Source organism: Podospora pseudoanserina, chromosome 3 (assembly GCF_035222485.1).
Source record: "Podospora pseudoanserina strain CBS 124.78 chromosome 3, whole genome shotgun sequence".
In the NCBI taxonomy this organism is placed as follows: domain Eukaryota; kingdom Fungi; phylum Ascomycota; class Sordariomycetes; order Sordariales; family Podosporaceae; genus Podospora; species Podospora pseudoanserina.
This window is the reverse complement of record NC_085922.1, coordinates 3,669,894-3,691,785: the sequence shown is the minus strand read 5'-3', so window position 1 is coordinate 3,691,785 and position 21,892 is coordinate 3,669,894. Positions and strand designations below refer to the sequence as shown.

Sequence of the window (21,892 nt, the reverse complement as noted above, 5' to 3'; positions counted from 1 at the left end):
ACAGCAAGTATCAACAACATATACAACATTTAATCATACACACTCTACATTTGTCTCTATCGTTGCTCGTCCTACGCCTGCCCCCTTCTCCGTTACTTCCTCCCTTATTACTCCCAATACCATCAACCCCACCTCCTCTCTCTGCTTTCCCCTCAACAAATCGAAGACCCTTCTTTGGCGTACTCATCATCTCCTGAAGGAAGGTGCTTCACGGACATTGCCACTTCCATGGACTGCCTCATTTCTCTGCTCAACAGGCTCACTTGACCTTGAACGGCCACTACCGTGAAAGCTGCGGTTATATTCTGCTTTCCGGATCCTCCATGTCTACACTTGTCTGATTCTCAGTCGGCTGTGTGGACCATGTGGTGTCGGCCGAAGAAGTGAAGATGCCACGAATGGGCGAAGAGCTGATCTCCAATGACGAGGAGTTGATCTCCAGTGAAGAGGAGTTGCTCTCTGGCAAAGGAGTGATATCCGGTGAAGATGAAGAGCCATGCTGCTCCAGCTCATAGACAGCCATCTCTCGCCGGTACACCTCCTCTTCTCGCAAACCAACCTGTCTGATGCGGTGATATACCCCCGTGTCCCGCTCGTTTGCTGCCTTTTCGCGTCGTACCACCTCGGCCTCACGAGCCTCTAGACGGAGTTCCCAGGCATGAAACAGCGCGTCAAGGTTATTTTCGCGGCCACGTATGGCAACCTCACGGAGATCGAGCGCTCTCTGTTGTTGACGGAATGCTTCCCGCTGTTGCTTCAGCTTCTTTTGTTCGCGCCAAAGCTCCTGTTCTTGATCCCAGACCGCGTATTCCCGCTGTCCGACAGCCTCTTCCCGGCGAACTACATCACGTTCCCGACCACTGAGTGCAAGGGTGTGGACAAGACGCGCGCTCTCAACACTGCGGTGAACTGCATCGTCGACGATTTCCTGAGCCACTCTGGGAGGAGAACTTCGGAGCTGAGAGTGAGCACTGCCGCCATCAATACGGGTACGTGCTTCGGCTGCTTGCCTGAATGCCTGCTCAGCCTTCTAAGCTGAGCTTCCGGCGACTGCTGCTCCACTGGTGATAAACGGGTCGTCGTCTATCACCGGCGCCGGGGCTGGTGCGGGTGCGGGTGCGGGTGGTGGTGAGGGTGGCGGCGTGGGCTCCGGGACTGGTGGTGTGACTGGTGCCAACACAACAGGGGACGAAGGGACGTTCATCGCCAGAGGAGTTGGCGACGACACCAAGACAGGAGGAGTTGTTGTCCGCTGTGGTATGGATATCACAGGCCGGTGCGACGAAAACAGCAACGACTCTCCTGTCTTGGCGAAGTCCTCTGGAAGAGTCACGTCCCCAAGCCGAAGCAGGGGCTTCCGAGCGGGCGAAAGCACGGGCGAACGCGGAGACGGAGCCGCGAGCACGCGCGGGGACACAGCAACAGCAGGGCGAGCGGGCGAGACCACAGGCACCGGAGCTCGGACGGGCGAGGGCGGCAGGGCGGGAACAGGGCCGGCAGACAACGACGACGACGATGGGACAGGCAAGACAGAAGTTGCCGGTCCTGCGGACTCTGCAGGAACCGACTTGGCTCTCCAGGTTTCCAGAGACTTGACATCGGCACGCCGGGTCTTGGGTTTGACCTCGGACTGGGCCTTTGCCAGCTCCTTCACCTTCCGAACCTCTTCTGCCTTGCGAAGGGTCTCGTCCTCCTTGGCTTGACGCAGCGACTCTTCCGTCGCTCGCGCCAACTGCTCTGCCTCCCTCTCGATCCGGAGACGTTCCTCCTCTTCCCTCTGTCTCTTTTCTTCGTCCCAGCGTTTCTTGTCCTCGGCAAGTCGCTTGGCCATTTTGGCTTCGGCTTTCGCCTTGGCCGCCTCGCGTTGCCGGGCTTTCTCTTCCTCCCTCCGTTGTTTCTCCTCGGCCTCTCTCTCCTTTCTCTCCCTCTTTTTCAACCTTCGGCGGTCCCATCCGGTAAGGTTTCTTTTAGGGGGCCCTGCCGCCCCCTCCCCATCTTCCTTCGATTCTGACTCTGGAAGCGAGACTTCTTGAGCTTGGGCAAGCTCAGACGGTGTGGCCACCACCTGCTCACCATCTTGCTGCTCAGGCTCGGACAGCGCCAGGATTGTTACGGCCTCTGACAAATTTTCCTCTTCCGCTTGCAAGTGCGACGATGTCGATGCAAGCTGGGACGATGATGGTTCCCCCTCCTCAGGCTTTTGCGTCTCAGCTGGCTGTGGCTCAACTTGAAGAGCCTGCTTCTCCAGTTGCTTTCGTGCCTGACGTCTCTCTTTCTTGGCTAAGTTCTTTCTTTGCCTCTTCCTCTCTTGCTGCTGGGCTGCGTCTAATTCAGCCTCGATCGTTTTGGCCTTTTGTCTTGCCCGCTCGAGTTCTTTGTCTTCCAGTCTTGAACGCCCCGGCTCCAGCTCGGCCATTTGTATCCTGAGAAGCTCATCGTTGGCTTCTCTCCGCTCAGGCTTCAGCTGTTCGCCATGTTGGATGACTTGTTCTCCAACAGCCCGGAGGATCTCGGCATTGGTGGCATCTGGGAGGCGGGAGGACAACGGAGGCGGCGGCATCAACTGTGCCTGGCGGGACGTGGAGGGCTGGGGCGGTTGGGGAAGAGGTCTTGCCTCGAGGCCAGCCTTCTTCTTCTTGACAATATCGGCTAATTCCAATTCCTGTCGGTGGCAGAGACTCTTAAAGTGTTCTACCTTCTGCTCGGCGGACAGCCTTGCAATCCCGGGCGGCAGCAGGCTGAGCTCCAGCATGCCGAGCTCGGCTAGCCTAGCCGGCACCTGCTCGGGGGACGAGCCGCCTGCCGACGGGACGCTGGCCAGCGTTTCGTAGACCGGCGAGCCCTCCACAAGCGCCAAGTTGCACGCCTGGGCTTGCAGCTCGTCGCGGTGAGCCTCAAGAGTCTCCCGTTTCATGCTTTTCATGACTGCTTTGCCCTTGAGCAGGCTCTTTGCCGCCTTCATGCATGTGATCATGTTTGACACCCGAGGGGGGAGGAAGTCCTGGTGGGCGTCTGAGATCGGCATGCCGAATGTTATATCAAGGACCAGCTCGTCCTCGTAGGCGTCCTCGTCGTCCTCGCCATATTCTTCTTTGGAGCAGGATGGCTCGTCTTCCACGGTGGTGGGGCGTGGCTCTTTTTGGGAGGAAGGGGCTGTCCGCTGGGTCTCGTTAAGGTCTGGCATCTCATCAGAGGACGAGGCTTCATCTTCAGTCCTGCTGGGGCTTGACTCCTCCTCTTCAACCTCAGCTGGCATCGGCGATGGTTCAGCAGAGACATTCGCCAACAGCAACTCCAACCGTTTAGCTGGGTCCTGGTGACTCTTCCCCGAACGCAGCAGCCGATAGGTGTCCATCGTCCTGGCGTCACTGCCCGGCATAGGACGCTTCGGACTGTCGATGTGGTCAAACCACTTGTCAACCCTCCACTGAACCCTCACTAGCTCGTCAAACAGCACCGTTCTCCCCGAGGTCAAAAAGTACCGGATAAGATCATTCCGAAGCTTGGTGAGTCGAGGCTCATACACAGGGTGCCTCCACCCCCGCACATCGTTTGTTGTGCCCAACTCCTTGAGCCTGCTGAATTGATAGAGGTTGAGTGCAATCATGATGCCGGCTGGGTGTAGACCAGGGTGATTACTCCTCACACCCGCCGCATGGGGGATGAACACCTGGGTGTATGGATGCCTGCCCATGGGGAGCGACTCCTCCATGATTGTTGGAGATGGCGAGGTCGCAATCTCAGCGAGATGCTCGAGGAACTGCGCCGTGCCAGGCTGAACCTGATGAGGCAGGGGCCGAACTTGATGACACCTGATAATGACTGCAGCAAGGACCTTGAAGGCGACGTGCAAGGGGTGAGCCGAGCAGATGAACCTTTCCAATGACTGGATGTTCATTTGCGGACTGCGCTCCATCGCCTGGATGACTTTGCTGGCTTCGCTGTCCGCGACTGGGTCGCCGGTTTCAAGCTTGTGGTCAAAGAACGACCTGATATCAGGGGGCGGGGAAGCGCAAGGGCGGACCAAGAAGACAAGTAACCAGTTGATGATAGTTCCCAGGTCCTGGAGGCGGTTGGAGGCAGCGAGTTTCTCGATAGGGTCGGAGGATCTGCATTGCTGGGCGAGGGCCTTGTATTCATCTGTCGCAGGAGGTCAGGGGTTTGGTCTGAGAGGAAGGGAGGCGTGATCCAACTTACGTTCAATGGCACCAGGGCCGATGTTGCTGATTTGCTGGATGGTCTTGGTCGGACCGAAGACGAAGAAAGGGAACTCCGGGAGGTCGAAAGGGAGGAACGGCACGTCACGCTTGGCCTGAAGGGTGCTGATCCAGGCCTTGACGCCGGGACAGGTGAGCTCCCATTCCGACTTTTGGAGAGGAGGAACGTGTTAGTTGCGGGCTCTTGGTGAAGGGGTTTGGTGGGTGGGGGAGGAAAGGTTTGAGAGACGAGAGAGCAGTTATACTTACAGAATCGAAGCAGTCAAACTTCAGCCAGGACTCCTTGGGGCCACCAACAACAAGGCGGAAACAAGTGGGATGACCTGTGTCACCACGGATGCTCATGATGGGCCCTTCAGATACATGTGACTCCATCTTGATAACGGATCGCGAGAAGAAAATCAGACGATGGTGAGATGAAGTTTGTGAGAAGTTCTGGGTCATGCTGGTCAGAGAAGTGGTGAGATGAAAATCGGCTGAAGAAGAGAGAATTCGTCTGAAGAGAAGAGCCGAATGTCAGGTCTTTTTCTGCAGGCCAAAAAGTGAGCTCCGGTGGGGCTCTCCTATTGTTTTTGTTTAGGTCGCTTGCAATAAAACTCTACCGATAAGGTCTTGGGGGAGTTGCTCCGGTGGGAGACACCGGGGACGTCAGATAGAGGACTCGATAAGAAGGAAATGGCAGGAAGTTCGCTACAAGTGTCGTCTGATAGTCTCCTTTGGTCAGGCGTACAGTAAAGATTGCCGAGAAGGTCAGGCACCTTGATGGCGTCTTTCCCACCCCCTTGAGTATGCGAAGTCACTTCAGGAGGTGACTTTGAGGAAATAAACACATAAGGCCAGGCGTCCTGGTGGTTAACGGATTTGACGGTTAGCTCTTTTCTATACCTGCCACATACTCTGGTGTTTATGATATGTTTACCTCTTGACAGACATGTGTCTATGTAATGAACGTGCTTTGGCTGTATTCATTCACGTTGGCCAGTCACCGAGGCTGGGTAACAACCGGGAAGTTGATGATGCTGCCACAGTAAAAGCAACACCTATGGTTGTTAATGATAGGAAGAAACATGTCTCGAGTAAAGAAGCACGCATATCGAATATAAACACGATTTTTCAACCCAGCAGGATTTATATAAACCAGCTTCGATCCACTGACAAGATGCTGTTGTGTGCAGAACTAGTCTTCGATATGAAATGAGACTCTTAATCCCCTTTCGGTTCAGATCATGTGTACTGCCAGTCATCTCCTATTCACAACGACATAATCATTCAAAGGGACCTGATGGGGATGTATGGTAGAGTCAGGCAGGAAAGACTGTGATTAGATAGAGTGAAAGTCAAGGCCAAGTCATTATGCCAGCCACTTCAAAGAGACATAGAACCTTATTGTGGCTCAAAGCATAACCTAGGGTATTTGTCATAAATCATTAACATCAGAACAGATGAATAAACAATGACCTTTCTTGCTATTATCCGCCCAAAGCTATAATTGCATGCGGTCTTTTGGTGAAGAGGGCTCTAGACGAAACTGAAAGGATGTGAGGAGTGATACTCTATCAAAACATGACTTAGTATAAGGCTCGGACCGCAGCTATGGCTAAAAGACCGTTACAAAGTCTAACATACCGTGGCAATGAATTCATAGTCACCGCCCACTTTTTTGCCCACCTTTTTGCCCAGCTCTTGCATCTGCCGGTTAGGTTTGGATTCATATCAACATCAATTTGTGTCCATCATGTAAGTGCATCCATCTACGGACATACTCCTAAATCCGGGCTGATTAGACTTTTCAACCCTCATTCAAAAATCCCCCATCAGGGGGGTTCATAATGCAGTCAGACCAACAGTCATCATGGCGATACCAGAGTACCCAACAAAAAGCAGGATGTCAGAACAACAACACCATTTGCATGCACCATATAGTCAAATCGGATGTTATCCCACCTCAGTCACCACATACCATTCAGGGGCACTCCCCGACTCATGTGAAAACATATTGCCCCCATACTCCGATTAGCATTGCATCTTAGAATCTTGATTGCCATCTGTCTCAAAAGCTCGTGCAACACACAAAGCGTCTTGGTCGTAACACAACATCCAGCGAGAACACACGTCCCGAATCCCGAACCCTTGACCCCCGAGTCCGAGACGGTCAACCACGATTTTTATACCCATTTTGACCCCCCTATCACCGAGTACATATGCACTACCGCTCCCCCAACCAACAAAAACCAACCAACCCGCCCACTCGGGTAATTTATCCACAATATAAGCAGGCAAGTTGGTAGTGTTGGAGCTGGCTCAATCCACCTACCCAATCTTCTCCACGTTCTGGAACCCGTCATCCAGCCAGCCAGCCAGCCAGCAGTCCCGGCACATTGGCAATGCTACCACCTCACCTCCCCTCAGCTCAGCTCACCTCACCTCCCCTAGATCCCCCTCTCTGTGAATGATCAAGTGGAAGAAAGTGGAGGCATCAAGGGCAAGAAGTTGGAGAATCGGTTGATCCTGGTAAAGGTACCCACGACGACGGTACGGTAGATGACATCTCGCCCACGATGACGAAGGTATCGACCAACCTGTCAGACACAAACCCATCGGGCCACCTCATGTACCGTCACCCGTTGCCGAAGCCGTATGTGCACGGTTGCCCAGTCCAAAGCTTGGAAAGGGTTGGGCGGCCAAGATCACCCCTCCTCCCGTGTGTGTATGTGTGTGTGTGTGTGTGTGTGTGTGTTCCTGTGTGCGTGTGGGTGTGCCACGCCCGCCACGCCATCCCCCTGTTCACGGTAGGAGTACATACCTTACCATACCCTTACCTTTCTCTACTAGCGCACATGCTATTCGTCAGTAACTCTGCTCATCACTGGCGCGGAAGTAAAGTATCGGTCGTCGGGGGAAGAAAGAATGCAATGTCACCTTGCCATTTTGGACCACTTCAAGAACGAGATCCAGATGGACATCTAGATGGACAAACTCCAAAAAAAATCCCCCAATTTCACCAATACCTATCTTTTTACACCTCATCTTCATCAACTGCTCAATTACACCCGTTGCATTGGGAATATCCGTGGTAAAAGCTCTTCGCTGTCATCCGCAATGGTGTACAATCGCGTGGTTTGATAGTGCAGAACAAGGATGTTACTGCAACCATCGCGGGAGGAACGGAATGGGGAAGCGGTAAGTTGAAGTGTGTTGTGTGAGGTGAGGGGAAAGTGGAAAAGTGTCAGCCAATATGGCAAAAGTATTCGCTTCCCCCAACAGGCTGATTGTAACCCTATCAAGTGACCACTCCTTTTGCTTTCCCCCCTCCCCTCTCCCCCAATCCCGAATCCCCCTGGGTGTACCAAAGGTCCCCTTCCTTGGGGTGATTGGTTTATCTCACACCCAACACACAATCATCTTTAAGTGAAAGTATTGACGGCAGAATAAAAGTTGCATATGTCGTTGGAGATAGTGTGTAACCAGTTCCCCAAAAGGCCCGAAAGAAAGAAAAAAAAAAAAAAAGTCGCCGATTGTGTTCTGTTGTTGCCATGTCCCATTTTTCTCCAAGAAAATTGTTCGACTCCAAAAAAAAAACCCCCCGAACCTGACTGACTTGACAATGACACATGGCATTTCTTATCCATATCAGGTGAAGCCGCGAATCCTTCCAATTACCAGGCAGGAATTGGTAAAGAAACAAAACCGTTTCCCGTTTCGTTTAGTGTAGCGTCGTTCAACAGGGCTTAACACTAGGGGATTTGTTACAGTCACAGGGACCGGAACAGGGAACCGCTTTCTTCCTCGCTGATGGGGATGTGGTTGGTGGTCCCGCAATGGATGGCAGCTCGCCAATCCCAATCCATCATGCCCCAACCCCGCGTGAATACTTCGTAGCAAGCTGCTGATCGCCACCTTGAAAGAGTCCAAATATCAATTGCCGTTGAGGAAGACCGAGGGACAAGGCGTTGTTTGTGGTCTGTCTTGTTATTTTCGAGCTGCTCGTCGACGCCGGCGTGCTTGGCCTGCGTCCCAGATCCAAGATGCTCGTCAGAATGATCTGGACCAAGAAGCGGGTGGCTGCTCGACCGAACTTGTTCAACGGTGAACCGTTTCCGCAAACCACAAGCATTGCAAGCAAGCATCTCCATGCCCCATCCAGTCGGGGGCTCGTCCGCTTTGCCTCCCCCGCGTTCTTGCTCCGATTGACTAAGGTCTCGGCATATCTTGGCGCCCCGTGGCACCCCCCCAGCTTGGCCCTGATGCCCACTGATGCCCTGATGCTTCCGGTCCACCCTCCCCAGATTCACTGTAAAAAAGGCGGTCCCAAATCTATCTGCCGAAACCAAGAAAAATGCAGATGGTCTTGTCGTTGCTGCCAATCTGCACCAAGTCGGCAGCGGTACGGTTTTAGCCTTCCCCCCCCCTTCCCCCTCTAGCCCATCAACTAGGATCGTGTGAAGTTTCTCTTCCCCAGTCTGCGCTAGCTAAGCAGACAACTCCATCGTCCCTCTGGGGTACCCTTGTAAGCTGTCGTTAACAGCTTCACTACCAAGACCGTACCCGAACCGGTTATACTCAGCCGATGCCAGCATCATGGATGTACATAGCAAAGCTTTAGTGAGGGTAGTAGTCGAGTACAACATCTACTACGTGCTTGCTGTTGGCGTCCCTGGTCTGGATCACACACCAATCCACCCCCAGACACACGGCGCTGCGACGTTCCCAACCAGCTGGCCCACGGCCTGAGGCAAACGGATACCCTTATAAGTACCCTCCACCTGCAGCCTGCCCCCCCTCGTCGGTAGCGTGAAAGGTTTGTCTGTTGTTGTGTTCTCCCCGTTCATCAACTACCTCGACCACCAACCCGCCAACCAGCCAACCCGCACTGTTTACTCCGGTCCTTGGTAACGTTCTTCCTGGTGTCAAACGTGCCCCGTTGCAGTCGGTAAAAACAAAAAAAAACCCCCTCACCATGGCCGACGTGGAAAAGGAAGTCGGTGAGTTGCCCGGTTTGTTTCATCAAGTCGCTCTTAGAATCGCGCTGAGAGCCGCTCACCAAGAGAGCTCAGCGACCCAAATGATGAGAAAACTAACACGTCCTCGCAGCCCAGCAGTCGTTGCAGGAGCGCACGGCAACCTCCAAGGATGGCACCTCTTCCGAGGAGCTCGAGTTCGACTACACTGAGGAGGAGGAGGCCATCGTCCGCCGCAAGATCGACTGGCACACGGTGCCTCTGGTGACGCTCCTCTACATGCTGTGCTTCCTCGACCGCATCAACATCGGCAATGCGCGTATCCAAGGATTGGCCAGGGACCTCGACATGGTGGAAGGCGTCAAGTTCAACTGGGCCCTCTCCATCTTCTACATCATCTACCTGCTCGTCGAGGTGCCCAGCAACATCCTCCTCAAGGCCATCGGAGCGCGTTTCTACCTCCCACTTCTCGTCTGCGGCTTCGGCCTCGTCTCGTTGTGCACCGCATTCGTCAAGGATTTCGCTGGCCTCATGGTCGCCCGTGCGTTCCTGGGTATCTTTGAGGGTGGTGCCATGCCTGGTATGGCCTTCTTCCTGAGCTGCTTCTACAAGCGCAACGAGCTCCTGTTCCGCATCGGTATTTACGTCTCGGCTGCTTCCATCGCCGGTGCTTTTGGTGGTCTCCTGGCCGCCGCCTTGTCCCAGATCCCCTCGTGGGGAGCCGCGGGCGCCGAGATCCACACGTGGCGCAACATCTTCTTCTTTGAGGGTCTCATCACCGTCATCATTGGTCTTTTGGCGCCCATTTGGATGCCTACTGATCCGTCGACCGCCTACTTCCTCAACGAACGCGAGCGAAAGATCGCCGCTGAGCGTTTGTTGCGTGAGCACAGGTCTGATCCCGCCAGGAAGGTCACCTGGGCCGATGTCAAGGCTGCTGTTTTCTGCATCCACAACTACACCTGCGCCCTGGCCTTCTTCCTCATCAACATCACCGTCCAGGGTCTCTCGGTGTTCCTGCCCACCATCCTCAACGACCTCGGCTGGACCAACACCCAAGCGCAGCTTTACTCTGTGCCTCCCTACGTGTGCGCCTGCGTGGTTGCCATCGCCGTGGCGTGGCTCAGCGACAAGTCCGGGCAGCGTGGTGTCTGGCTGGGTTCGTTTGCCTGCCTCGCCGTGGTTGGCTTCGCCATCCTGCGATGGGTTGAGAACACCAACGTTCGCTACATGGCCGTGTTTTTTGTCACCATCGGTGCTTTCCCGGGCGGCCCTGGTTTCCTTAGTTGGGCGATGAACAGTGAGTCGGATACCCGTTGGTGTCTGCATAAGCCGTCAGCTAACTTTGGTGGATAGATTCTGCGGGGCCTTCGGTTCGGGCTGTTACCAGCGCCTATGTTGTCACGCTTGGAACCATTGGTGGTATCGTCGCAACGTGAGTCATCCTATGTGGTTTCGTCGCTGTCAAATACTAACACGCCGCGCAGTTGGACCTACATCTTCTACGACGGTCCCAAGTATCACACTGGCCACACCATCAACCTCGTTGGCCAAATCGTCACGGCATGCTGCGCCCTGTTTGGTGTCTTGTACTGTGCGCGGGAGAACAGGGTTCGGGCCGCTGGAAAGCGCGATCACCGTCTGGAGGGTCTGACCGAGGAGGAGGCCGAGGAGCTGGGCAGCAGACACCCTCGTTTCCGCTACTGGACTTGATCGGCGTGAAAAGGGCGTGTGGTGGTGGGGGGGATTCGATGCGTGTATCTACGGAGATCAGAGAGTTGCGATCCGGGCCTACATAGAGTCGAGGGATTGAGGTTGCTGCTAATACCCATCCCAACGTGCGGTTGCACGCACATACGTCTTTGGATGACAATATGCTGACTTTTGGTGAACTATTTGTCTTGTCCCTTTTCCCAGTAGCCAAGCACCGTGCCGCAATCTGTTGGGTCTAGAAGGTAGCACAAACGGCCGTGTGGCGCGCACGGGAAGCTCTGCTGGAAAGGGGCGCTACACGATGCACCCAAGCCCTTGGAGAAGCTTATCACGGAGCCTCAAGGCTGGGCATCAGCCGTGGTTGGGGAACAAAGGTGGAAAGGGATGTTGAAATGGGACTGCAACTTGATGACACTCTCTAACCGCACCATTCAGCATTCTGGTTTTCGAAGCACGGATGCTATTCTCGATGGCGGGGGAATTCGTTCCAATGGAAGCATATGCCGATATTACGTGGTGGATAGCGGGCGAGGGGGGGGGAGGACAAGCCGGCATCCGGCCGTAGGCTTGCTTGTTCGGCGGGTGGTGTGCGTGATGTGCGTGGTGTGGTACTCGATGCGGTGCTCGCCAGAGGTAGGGAATTGACTTCGGCAGTTTTTCTCGAATGCCCCAAAGCAGGGAATGGATGTCGAGCGACAATCGACAGAGCCAGGGAAGCGGAGTAAGGCGATGACCAAGCTTTTGGCTAGCTCTGCAGAATGGGGGGCGGTTTGGTGGAGCAATTCCACGGAATGGAATCCTGGAAATCTGGGGTAATGGCGCTGACAAGGGATGGCGATTGGTCAAGTGGGGGAGAGGGGAGAGGGAGGAGGTGTGAGGAGAAGAAGCGATCAGCATCACTGGCATCATCACACACGAGGTGACGGTGACGGAGACAACCAGTAACGGCGAGCTGAAGAGCGGAAGATGGTGCAGATATGCAGATATGCGGTGGCATCCGGGAAAAAAGTTATCTGTGCGTGATTGTCTCATGCATAAGATCGTGCCTTCCAATCTTGAGCATGTCTGGTACAAATACACAAGGCAAGAACCCTCACCCAGTCACCGGATATAACCTGGGATTCATGAACTCGGGGTTTCTGCACCTCCTTTGATCCTATGTCTGTCACTGTTGCCGTCATCCCAACTGTTGGAACTACCTAGAAAATGGACACCAAATCATCACCCCTTAACCATCATCATGTCGACCATGCAGAATCCCCAAGCAAAACCCCCAGCGACCCCGAGAAACCACCGCCGCCCAACGACGACATCCAACACTTCCGTTCTCAATCCCCAGAATGGCACGCCTCCTTCGAACGAACCCTCGTCCGCAAAATCGACCTCCGCCTCCTCCCCTGCCTAATCCTCATGTACCTCCTCAACTTCCTCGACCGCGCCAACCTCGCCCAAGCCCGCCAGGGAACCTTGGAGGCAGACCTCGGCATGTCAGGCACCGACTTCAACTTCGCCACGTCCATCTTCTTCGTCTCCTACCTCGTCTTCCAGCTGCCGTCGAACCTCCTCATAACAAGAGTCAGGCCGAGCATTTACCTGACGGGGGCTATGTGCCTCTGGGGGGCCGTCTCTGCCTGCAGCGGTGCGACCAAGAGCTTTGCGCAGTTGGTGGTGGTGAGAATTTTGCTGGGTTTTGTCGAGGCGCCGTTTTTCCCGGGGGCCGTGTTCTTGATGAGCAGTTGGTATACAAGGGCTGAATTGACGAGGAGGATGTCGTACTTTTACTCAGGGAATGCGTTGGCGAACATGTTTGGGGGGCTGATAGGAGCAGCTGTTTTGGGAAAGATGGAGGGTGCTCAGGGGATTGCTGGGTGGAGGTGGTTGTTTGTTATCGTAAGTGTTCGCCGGACTGTGTCTCCAGCATGGCTGACAGCTGAGTAGGAGGGTGTTATTACCATCGCGGTTGCTCTGATAGCCATGTGGGTGTTGCCCGACTACCCAAGCACGACGCGCTGGTTGAGTCCACAAGAACGAGAGTACGCTTCATGGAGACTTCTGGCCGACATCAACGAGTCCGACGACCAAAGGGCCAGGACGGTCTGGCAAGGCACCAAGCTCGCCTTACTAGACTACCGGCTCTATCTGTTTGTCCTGCTGCAGCATCTCAGCTTGCTGTCGCAGACATTCCAGTATTTCTTCCCCAGCATTGTTGGAACACTAGGCTACGGAAAGATCGAAACGCTTTGGCTGACGGCCCCTGTCTGGTTCGCCACATTTTTGATTTCGGTATGCGTTACCTGGACGTCGGCTCGGACAAAGGATCGATCCCTCCACATTTTTGGTCTGATGCTGGTGTCAGCGGTGGGCAACGCGATTGCTACTGGTACGACAGTCACCGGGGCAAGGTTCTTTGCCATGTTTCTGATGCCCATGGGGGCCGTTTCTGCTTGTGAGCACTGCCTGATCTCCCAAAAGGCTGAAGAAATTAACCGAACTGTAAACAGATCAAATCATCCTGTCATGGATTGCCAACTCGTTCCCCCGTCCCATGGTCAAGCGCGGCGCAGCGGTGGCCATCGCCAACATGGTGGGCAATACGGCTAGTATCTACGGCTCGTACATGTACCCTCAAACGGCGGCACCGCAATACACCCCCGGAGGGAGCGCGAACTCGGCTATTTGTTTGCTTGTTGGTCTGTTGGCGATTGTGTTACGGTATCTCCACAAGTGGGAGAACACAAAGCTTGAAAAGGCTGAAAGACAGAGGGCAGAGAATGCCGAAACGGGTGTTGTGTCGGATTCCTCTGTGGGGGATGTCAGGGCTGATGGGTTCAGGTATGTTTACTAAGGCCCGCGGGTGTTGCTGGTTGGGTGGGGAGTTATTGGTGGGAATATTGGATATCATGTGGTATCTTAGCTAGGCGGGCGGCCCCTGTTAGAATATGGGGAAAATAGATAAGACAATTGGAACAAGAATGAAGTTTGATCCGAGGAAGAGTTGTTGTGGCCGAGGGATTCTTGAAAGTCACTGCCGATTAAGCGGGACGTGCCGTATTTTCTAGGCACGTAGACACGGTCCGCCACGTATTGGGGCGGATGCTAAGAAGTATGCCAGGTCGAACCTTTTGAATACATTCAACTCATCTCTGGCAGTTCTCTCTTGGGGTCCAGGATCAGACTGCTACTTAACCACACGCGGATCGGACGAGTATTACCCCCGGTAGTTGGGTGGGCCAAGCTGGTATTCAGCCTAGCCAGCCGCAAAGACCTAATATCGGGAAGCTGGCGGGAGGAATTTAGGTGCCTTCTTTGCCGCTCGGCTGCTACCGCACTTTTCTTTCTTCCTTCGACTCAACATGTCGGTGTTTCATGGTGTGGGAAGAGGCAGAGACATGACCGTGGGGTATGGAAGACATCACACCGGCCAACTGGCGGCGCGATATCTATGCTTCTTTGCGGGGCGACAAATAAGCATAGGGCGAGGATCGCAGAGGTGTGATATTTGTATTGATGAGCAAGCTGCATGGCGGGGGCGGTGGGGGTTTGTAAGGCAAATGATAAGATATGCCAAGGGGAGATGGAGGTTGCCTAGGTGGGTTGTTGAATGTTTGGTGAGTGTGTTCGAGAATCAGGCACTGACTATTCGCGATCAAGGAACGGGGTTGACTCACAACAAGCAACAAGTATGATGCCGACCTCGGGTAGATGTTCTCGACCTGCAGCATATGACATCATTCCACCCCGCGATTGTACGTGTATCCTATTTTCGATTTCACTGCCGATAATTAAACCGGAGAATAAAAAAAAAGTTCATGGGGCCCCCATGTTGCAACATGATAGCGCTTCCGACGTTTGTGGTCAAGAAATAGCTTCCTCCCATGAGATCTCAGAGGTCGGGTCTTGGCAGTTGGCGGCGCTTGTAAGTGGTGGATTTCTGGCATCTGATTGGCCAACTGCCCGTATCCGTTGACCAATCCGGAAGGAAGGACCAGGAGGTTCAATTCTTTGCAGCCACGAATCGATGACATCCCGCTGCAATTCGTCAGACTCGAGTCAACTAAGCGGATTTTATCGTTCTTGTGATTTTTGGGGGTGTCATGTCATCTCCTGTTAAGTATCGAGGCATTAATCACATCTGATCGTCATTTTGTTTTTCAGTACCTACCAACATCTCAAAACCAAGCCAGGCCCCGATTTAGGTGCTTCTGAGAAATCCTTCTTTTCTCCTTTTGGCAAAAGTCTTTCAGATGCAGTAATGTCGACTCTACGATGCACGCGGGACACACTCTGGCCATTGCCATGTGGGCCATGACGGCGCTGTCTCTTGGACTCGTCGGCCTACGTCTGTACACCCGCATACGAATCGTTCGCTTTGTCGGCATCGAGGACCACATGTACGCATGGACCGGAATATTCATGCTGGTGTTTGCTACGTGTATTCAAGTCGCTGTTCATTTTGGGTTGGGACGCAGCTTCTGGACTCTTTCTCCGGACGAGTCATCGAGGGCCATCTTCTGGACCTATGTTGCCAACAGCTTCGCCATCTCGGGAAACGCACTCGCCAAGCTCTGCATGGGATTTTTCTTATTACGCGTTGTGCAGCTGAAGTGGCAGAAACTTGCGCTCTGGTTTCTGATTGTTGTTACTGTCGGCACATCGGTAACACTGGTGGTGATGCTGTGGAACCAGACGACGCCAAGGAAGGCAAGTTGGGATGTGCTGAGGACGCCTGGAGAGTGGAATATCCAGATTCAACCCATGAGTGTTGGGTTGGGAGGTATGTTGGACCGTCTCTGTATGGATATGACGACATACTAACTCCGAGGCAGGTTGGTCAAGCGCCTGTGATTTCTTCTTCGCCATCTTCCCTTGGCTCTTCATCATGTCCTTGAAGATGCCGCGTCGGGAAAAGTTCCTTTTGGCCAGTGGCATGAGCCTGGGTGTGATGTAAGCAGAGATACAATCAAGTTGGCCGACATGAGCTAACGACTCGCAGTGCTGGTGCTTGTGGTGTTGTCAGAACCGTGGTGCTATCCCGGTTAAAAATCGATGACTTTACCTGTAAGTGGGCGGCCTTTTTCCTGGTTGTTCAACCTGATCGGGAGCTGACATTTGGCCAGTAAACTTTGCCCCTTATTTCATCTGGGCCGGCGCAGAGATCACTGTCGCCTTGGTGTGCCTGGGCATCCCAACCCTGCGACCCCTATACCTGAAGCAACGAGGCATCAGCACGATCGGTTACGGCAACCACCATCACACTGAGCAGAGCGACCCCGAACTACCGCGCTTCACCATGGTCGATCAAAAGAAGAGGCCCGACCCATCTCCGGATCCATCCCACAACGGCTTTGAAACCCCCGACCCCCGAAACCTACACCTCTCTCATATCACATTGGAGTCGCTGGCATCGCCCCAACGGCAGGAATTCGCCCAGCAGCAACAAACCACACCCAGCCTGACACCACATAACACAGTAGAAACCCAAGGCCACCTCCGAGACTCTTCCTCAACAGGCTCATCCCATACAATGGTAGACTCCACACTGGCCAGCCCTGAACTTGAACAACACCCCCTTTCTTACCCACACATCTATTCGAGAACGGCGGCAGCCATAGCACGACCACCAAACGCACATATCAAGGAGCAACACAAAAGAGACCACAGCGGCGACACTGGCGATAGCATCACTGTCGATGACATTCTGGGTTTCTACGACATCGAGGAGAAAAGCCAGAGCAAAACCAAACTTCCAAATTACGACCAGACACAGCCACAACCACTTGGATCGCCACTCCACCAATCAGCGAGTATCAAGCGGAAAGAGCACCGGATTACACAAGTAGATTTCCTTTTAAAGAATACAAGAATGGGAGGCGGCAACGCCGAGGAGAGGCGTATCATTCGGCCGCAACAGAATATGAATAGACCTTGGGATGGGGAGGGTTGGCCATTGAGGAACTGAGCATGATGATATGATGGCTGTTAGACTTTGGACTTTTTTTTACTTCTCTTTGCGATACCCCTTTTTGCAGATTAGTTTTTCTCATATGAGCTGGAATCTATTGGAATGGTGGAAATGAAGAACTGTCTTTCTAATACTCTCTGTTGCTGCTCAGTTTACTCGTGGCTCAGCAGCTCCTCAATAATACTTTCAATCTGCCCCAGGGAATCCGCCTTGACGTTCTCCTCTTCAATCTCCTTCACTCTCTGTCTATACTTTTCATCCCCCAACACCGTGTCAATACCCTCCTTGACTTGCTCCACCGACGGGTTGGACACCCCCAAATTAACCGCCACCCCCGCCCTCGCCGCCCGCTGGCAAACGTCCCCCTTGTCGGCGATCAACCCCGCCAGCACCATCGGCACCCCGTTCATGATTCCGTGCATGAACCCGCCGTAACCAGCGTTGGAGACAAAGACATCTGTATGGGGAAGGATGGCCTCATAAGGGAAGTAATCTACCATTCTGACATTCCTGGGTGTTTCCTCTTCTGGTAGGGGATTCGGCTCCCCCTTTTCTCCCAGGGTAGCAACCACCAAGACATCCTCCCTGTCAGCCATTGCCTGAATGACCGGGATCATCAGCTCGTGGTAGGCGCGGTGGATGGTACCCTGGGTAACGAAGACGACCTTTTTCTTTGCCGGGTCGGAGTCGGAAAGGGCGCTGTTGAGCGTGAGTTCCTCCCACCAAGGGGGGTATACGAGGTTCTTGTCCAGCGCCCTGACGGGCAGCCCACCGACAAGACGGAATTTTTTGGGGTCCTTGGTCACGTTTGGGTATTCGAGCGAGGCGGTGGTGGCCATGACGGTGACGTCCCCGCCGGTCATGGCCACATCAAGCGGCAGGTCGGTGAACCTTTTGGTGGACCCCAGCTCTTGGAGTTTTTGATCGTAGTGCTCAATCAGTGGCTTCCACATTGTCTTGCCTCCTGCGTGCATGGTCTTCCAGACTGCCTTGTTTTCAGGGGTGGGGTCGTACTTCAGACCAAGACCAAAGGGAGGAAAATCGGGGTCGGAGCTGGTGTAGATGCTCGTGTGCCAGTTTATGGTCTTGGGGAGGGAGGTGTAACCCTTGGGTAAGGGGCAGCCGTATTGATACGGCAGCAAACCCTGAGACAACGCCTCGTGGACGAACAGAATCTTCCGTGGCTCAGGATGAGCGACGCGGATGTCCTCGAGTGTCTTCCTCAGAACGTGATACGACGGGACGATGGACTCCCCAAACACGGCTTTCATTCCTTCGAAAAAGGCCTCGCCTTCGGTGGAGCCTTCTTGGACTTTGGGGACGTCGTACTCGAAGGGGTTTTTGATGTATTTTGCGCCGGTACTCTCGATGAGGGTTTGGAAGCGGGGCCCGGTGATGAAGTAGATGTCTTTGTAGCCACGGTTAAAGTGGAGGTGCTTTGCTATCTGGGCCGCGCCGGCGGTATGGCCTGAGGCGTTTAGGGTCATGAAGAGAAGGACGGGCTTCTCAGGGGAGGTGAGAGGGGGGTGGCCGCTGGGGCTGGTGAGATCTCGGGCGTCTCCCATTTTGGTGGTTTGATCAAGCAAGATGTAGCGTGTTTGAGTTGAGAGCAGGGAGTGAATGGCGAGGTGGGAAGAAGTGGATTGAACCCGGAGGCGACAGCAAAGAGGATTTATATCCATTGGGTTATCTCTACATATCCCCAGATATACATCCTGAGCAGGCAGGGGATCAACTTCCAACAACAGTGATCGGAAAAAGGCTACCAATGAGAGCCGCCAGGAAAGACCCTCCGGGTTGCTCGACGTTGCAATCTTGCAACCAACACGATCCGTTGCGCTGACAAACGCTTCAAATTGTGTTGTAACGTGGACCGAGCTCGCTCTGGGATCAGCGGTATATCCCACAGCATTGCAACGACAAAGGAGGTGACCACGCTGGGCACATACAGCCCTGTTGGATGCGCACACGGGCATGGCATGATTGCCGAGCCGGAACAGGAACCATAGCAGTGATGAGACCCAAGTTGACATGTCAGAAAGATGGCGAATGAGCCTCTGCAAGCTCCTCAAGGCCTGCCTCGCCTTCTACATTGGATGCCCATCGAGCCTCGTAATGTTTGTTTACTACATTTGCGGCACCTCTTTCCTCACCAGGACATGATAGTCCACCGCCCGCGGCGGAGTTCATAGGTATACTTAGCTCCGATATAGCCTGTGGCACAGCATCTTCTATCATCTTCGCATCATGAGCTGCCAGGGAACATGTGTCAGTGTGAGCTCCGGGATCTGACTGGCTGGCTTAACCCCGAGCCTCGCAAACTGGCAACCTCAATGTACGGCGCGGGATGACAGGATTCCGAAGTCCGAATGGGAACAAGAGTCTTCATGTGTACCACGCCCGCGCGGTTGCGTAAAATGGGAAGAATGGCGAAAGACGGTGGGACTGCATGGAATCTACAGAGTTACTTTGAGATGCACAGGGTTTTACCGAGTTGCCAACCCGTGGCATCCGAGGGTGGGCTGGCAGCCGAGAATCGTAAGCGTGGAATCTGTTGTATAACCAGGAGCCAGAGTTGTCATGATATCGTGAGCATGTGAAATGATGCTTATTGATAGCTGCGGGATGTCACAAAACCACAAGATCTCGAGCGGTCGTTAAACGTGTGGGACGGTGTTCAACGGTGCGGCGTTAAGCCTCAGGAAGGTGGGGGGGCATTTAGTTGGGTAAGTGGAGCTATGTTGCTTGTTAAGCCACACCCCACCCAAGCCACTGAGGAAACTCGCGCCAAGCAGTCAATTAAGGAAAGACGCGTCGACCGCGTTCTCCCGCGCCGCAGCATTGAACATCACCAACTCTAGCAATTGAACCATCGCAGTCCAGACCAACTCTCTCAACTCGCCACATTTCACTACGACGACCTGTACAGAAAGTCTTGCCCGAAAAGACTCTCAAAATGTCCGACTTCGAAGATGAGATGGACATTGATGTCCCCGTCTCCAAAGACGTCACCTTTTCCTCCAGCAATGCAGCCAAGGGCAAGCGCAGTGCCGCCAATCTCCCAGTTGAAGCCGAAGACAGCCTTCCATGGTACGTGAATTGTCTCTTCTTCTACTCTATTCGGTCCGTTTCAGAGCTCTGACAAGATCAAAACAGGGTCGAAAAGTATCGCCCAGTCTCCCTCGACGACGTCTCCGGCCACCAAGACATCCTCGCTACCATCAACAAGTTCGTCGACTTGAACCGCCTTCCACATCTCCTTCTCTATGGTCCACCCGGCACCGGAAAAACATCCACCATCCTCGCCCTGGCCCGACGAATCTACGGTGCCGAGAACATGCGCCAGATGGTCCTCGAACTCAACGCCTCCGACGACAGAGGTATCGATGTGGTCCGCGAGCAGATCAAGACCTTTGCCTCAACAAAACAGATCTTTAGTCTTGGAGCATCGACCTCCAAGACAGGACTTGCTGGTTTCAAGCTGATCATTCTTGACGAGGCCGACGCCATGACGAGCACAGCCCAGATGGCGCTGAGACGAATCATGGAGAAGTACACTGTCAACACCAGGTTCTGCATTATTGCCAACTACTCCCACAAGCTTAGCCCGGCGCTACTGTCTCGGTGTACAAGATTTCGGTTCAGTCCCTTGAAGGAGCGGGACATCAGGGTGCTGGTAGACAAGGTTATCGACGAGGAGCACATCAAGATCAAGCCTGAAGCGGCCGACGCGCTAGTGAAGCTCAGCAAAGGTGATATGAGACGAGCGCTGAACGTGTTGCAGGCTTGCCATGCGTCAAGTATGTTCCCTTTTCTCTCCGCCCTTCAGTCTTTCCTTGTTACTAATAGATGCTGCTAAGGTACACCCCTCCAACCAAAAGACGCCCCCAAAATCCCTGAGGACCAAATCGTCCGCGAAACCATCACGGTCGACACAATCTACATGTGCGTCGCCGCGCCACCACCGGATATCATCAAGAAGATCATGAACACGCTGCTCAGCACGAGCGATGTGACGGCCTGCTTGGCGGCCGTCAACAGCGTCAAGGTCACACAAGGGTTGGCGTTGGCGGATATCATAACTGCGTTGTCGGAGGAGCTGGTCAAGTTGGAGGTAAAGCCAGAAGTTATGATCACCTGGCTTGACCTACTTGCCCAGGTGGAGCATCGGGTAGCAGGCGGCGCCTCGGAGGTCATACAGACTGGTGCTGTCGTTGGGGCAGTAAGGAATGGAGTAGAGTTGATGGGTTGATGACACCAGCGCGGACGCTGTAGGATTAATATATGCATTGGCAGGCGGTAAGGGCAATCGCCCGAAGGAGTAGTCACCACCATAACTGTTGCTTTTTGGTGTCATATCATTTGTTTCATTTGCATCCCCTCACACTTATGGCATAGTGATGAGAAGCTCAGGCGTACCGAAAATGGAAGGCCGAGGGCGTTGAGCAACCCCAAAAACACTGCCTGAGCAAGACCAACAGCCTGTTTATCACAAGGTAGCTAGCCTAGCTTTACACGAAAGAAGTGTTGGTTCAAGGGTGTTTTGACTATTTTTCGATGCAGCCCTATGCATCTCCCTGAAGAAGTTACGGCCATCTCATCAGAAGGGCCCTCCTATACTTGTGACGAAGCTGGTGGCCAGACCTCGCACACCAGCATGACTGGTGATGAGCTTCTTAAAGCCGCTTCCGGTGGCACTGCCTCGACGATACATAAAACCATAACGGGGATCTTATATTTTTGGAATTTGAAACTTAAAAATATAAAGTTTCGATCGTTAAACCGGCCTTTTCAATCTATAATATATCGCTAGGTATTCTATTTACCTAATTATATGCTCTATACCAGAGAAATAATAATTAAGTCGAAATAAAAACATTTCTAGTTTCGGATAAAAATAAGTTGAGAAACTTTATAGTTTAGCTAAAGTTAGGATAGAACGCTTTAGAGCTCGGCTAAAGCTGGGATAGGAAGTCTTACGGTTCAGATAGAGGCCTATAGAAGCTCGGATCTATAATGAGAAACCCAGTTTTAAACTAAAG

At 53.5% G+C, this 21,892-nt stretch overlaps 6 protein-coding genes across 6 annotated transcripts; 4 read left to right on the top strand and 2 right to left on the bottom strand.

The window, feature by feature from the left end:
* Nucleotides 1–298: 298 nt before the first annotated feature.
* QC764_311440 (uncharacterized protein) lies at nucleotides 299–4,592 on the bottom strand (the record flags this gene model as incomplete). Its single annotated transcript, XM_062946256.1, has 5 exons — nucleotides 299–1,010; nucleotides 1,179–2,464; nucleotides 2,486–4,140; nucleotides 4,198–4,349; nucleotides 4,477–4,592. The coding sequence occupies 5 exons, from the start codon at nucleotides 4,590–4,592 to the stop codon at nucleotides 299–301; spliced, it is 3,921 nt and encodes a 1,306-aa protein (XP_062802230.1).
* Nucleotides 4,593–7,776: 3,184 nt separating this feature from the next.
* Nucleotides 7,777–10,888, top strand: QC764_311450 (uncharacterized protein; the record flags this gene model as incomplete). The annotated part of the gene is made up of 4 exons (XM_062946257.1): nucleotides 7,777–9,199; nucleotides 9,309–10,475; nucleotides 10,532–10,610; nucleotides 10,663–10,888. The coding sequence occupies exons 1-4, from the start codon at nucleotides 9,175–9,177 to the stop codon at nucleotides 10,886–10,888; spliced, it is 1,497 nt and encodes a 498-aa protein (XP_062802229.1). The 5' UTR covers nucleotides 7,777–9,174.
* Nucleotides 10,889–12,094: 1,206 nt separating this feature from the next.
* QC764_311460 (uncharacterized protein) lies at nucleotides 12,095–13,888 on the top strand (the record flags this gene model as incomplete). The annotated part of the gene is made up of 3 exons (XM_062946258.1): nucleotides 12,095–12,778; nucleotides 12,827–13,334; nucleotides 13,390–13,888. 3 exons carry the CDS (start codon nucleotides 12,095–12,097, stop codon nucleotides 13,731–13,733), a joined length of 1,536 nt encoding a protein of 511 aa, XP_062802228.1. The 3' UTR covers nucleotides 13,734–13,888.
* Nucleotides 13,889–14,958: 1,070 nt separating this feature from the next.
* QC764_311470 (uncharacterized protein) lies at nucleotides 14,959–18,456 on the top strand. Its single transcript, XM_062946259.1, has 4 exons — nucleotides 14,959–15,662; nucleotides 15,715–15,832; nucleotides 15,882–15,946; nucleotides 16,006–18,456. Exons 1-4 carry the CDS (start codon nucleotides 15,155–15,157, stop codon nucleotides 16,845–16,847), a joined length of 1,533 nt encoding a protein of 510 aa, XP_062802227.1. The 5' UTR covers nucleotides 14,959–15,154; the 3' UTR covers nucleotides 16,848–18,456.
* QC764_311480 (uncharacterized protein) lies at nucleotides 17,003–18,826 on the bottom strand (the record flags this gene model as incomplete). The annotated part of the gene is made up of 1 exon (XM_062946260.1): nucleotides 17,003–18,826. One exon carries the CDS (start codon nucleotides 18,824–18,826, stop codon nucleotides 17,003–17,005), a length of 1,824 nt encoding a protein of 607 aa, XP_062802226.1.
* A 614-nt stretch (nucleotides 18,827–19,440) lies between these two features.
* On the top strand, nucleotides 19,441–21,663 carry RFC3 (Subunit of heteropentameric Replication factor C (RF-C)). The gene is made up of 3 exons (XM_062946261.1): nucleotides 19,441–19,940; nucleotides 20,007–20,650; nucleotides 20,711–21,663. The coding sequence occupies exons 1-3, from the start codon at nucleotides 19,807–19,809 to the stop codon at nucleotides 21,100–21,102; spliced, it is 1,170 nt and encodes a 389-aa protein (XP_062802225.1). The 5' UTR covers nucleotides 19,441–19,806; the 3' UTR covers nucleotides 21,103–21,663.
* Nucleotides 21,664–21,892: the final 229 nt, after the last annotated feature.

Excerpts from the sequence above, each read along its gene's own strand:
- QC764_311470 (XM_062946259.1), top strand. The coding sequence starts at position 15,155 with ATGCACGCGGGACACACTCTGGCCATTGCCATGTGGGCCATGACGGCG. Across the intron at positions 15,833-15,881 it reads GGCATGAGCCTGGGTGTGAT|TGCTGGTGCTTGTGGTGTTG; the intron begins GTAAGCAGAGAT and ends AACGACTCGCAG. Across the intron at positions 15,947-16,005 it reads AAAAATCGATGACTTTACCT|TAAACTTTGCCCCTTATTTC; the intron begins GTAAGTGGGCGG and ends ACATTTGGCCAG.
- RFC3 (XM_062946261.1), top strand. The coding sequence starts at position 19,807 with ATGTCCGACTTCGAAGATGAGATGGACATTGATGTCCCCGTCTCCAAA. Across the intron at positions 19,941-20,006 it reads GCCGAAGACAGCCTTCCATG|GGTCGAAAAGTATCGCCCAG; the intron begins GTACGTGAATTG and ends AGATCAAAACAG. Across the intron at positions 20,651-20,710 it reads GCAGGCTTGCCATGCGTCAA|GTACACCCCTCCAACCAAAA; the intron begins GTATGTTCCCTT and ends GATGCTGCTAAG.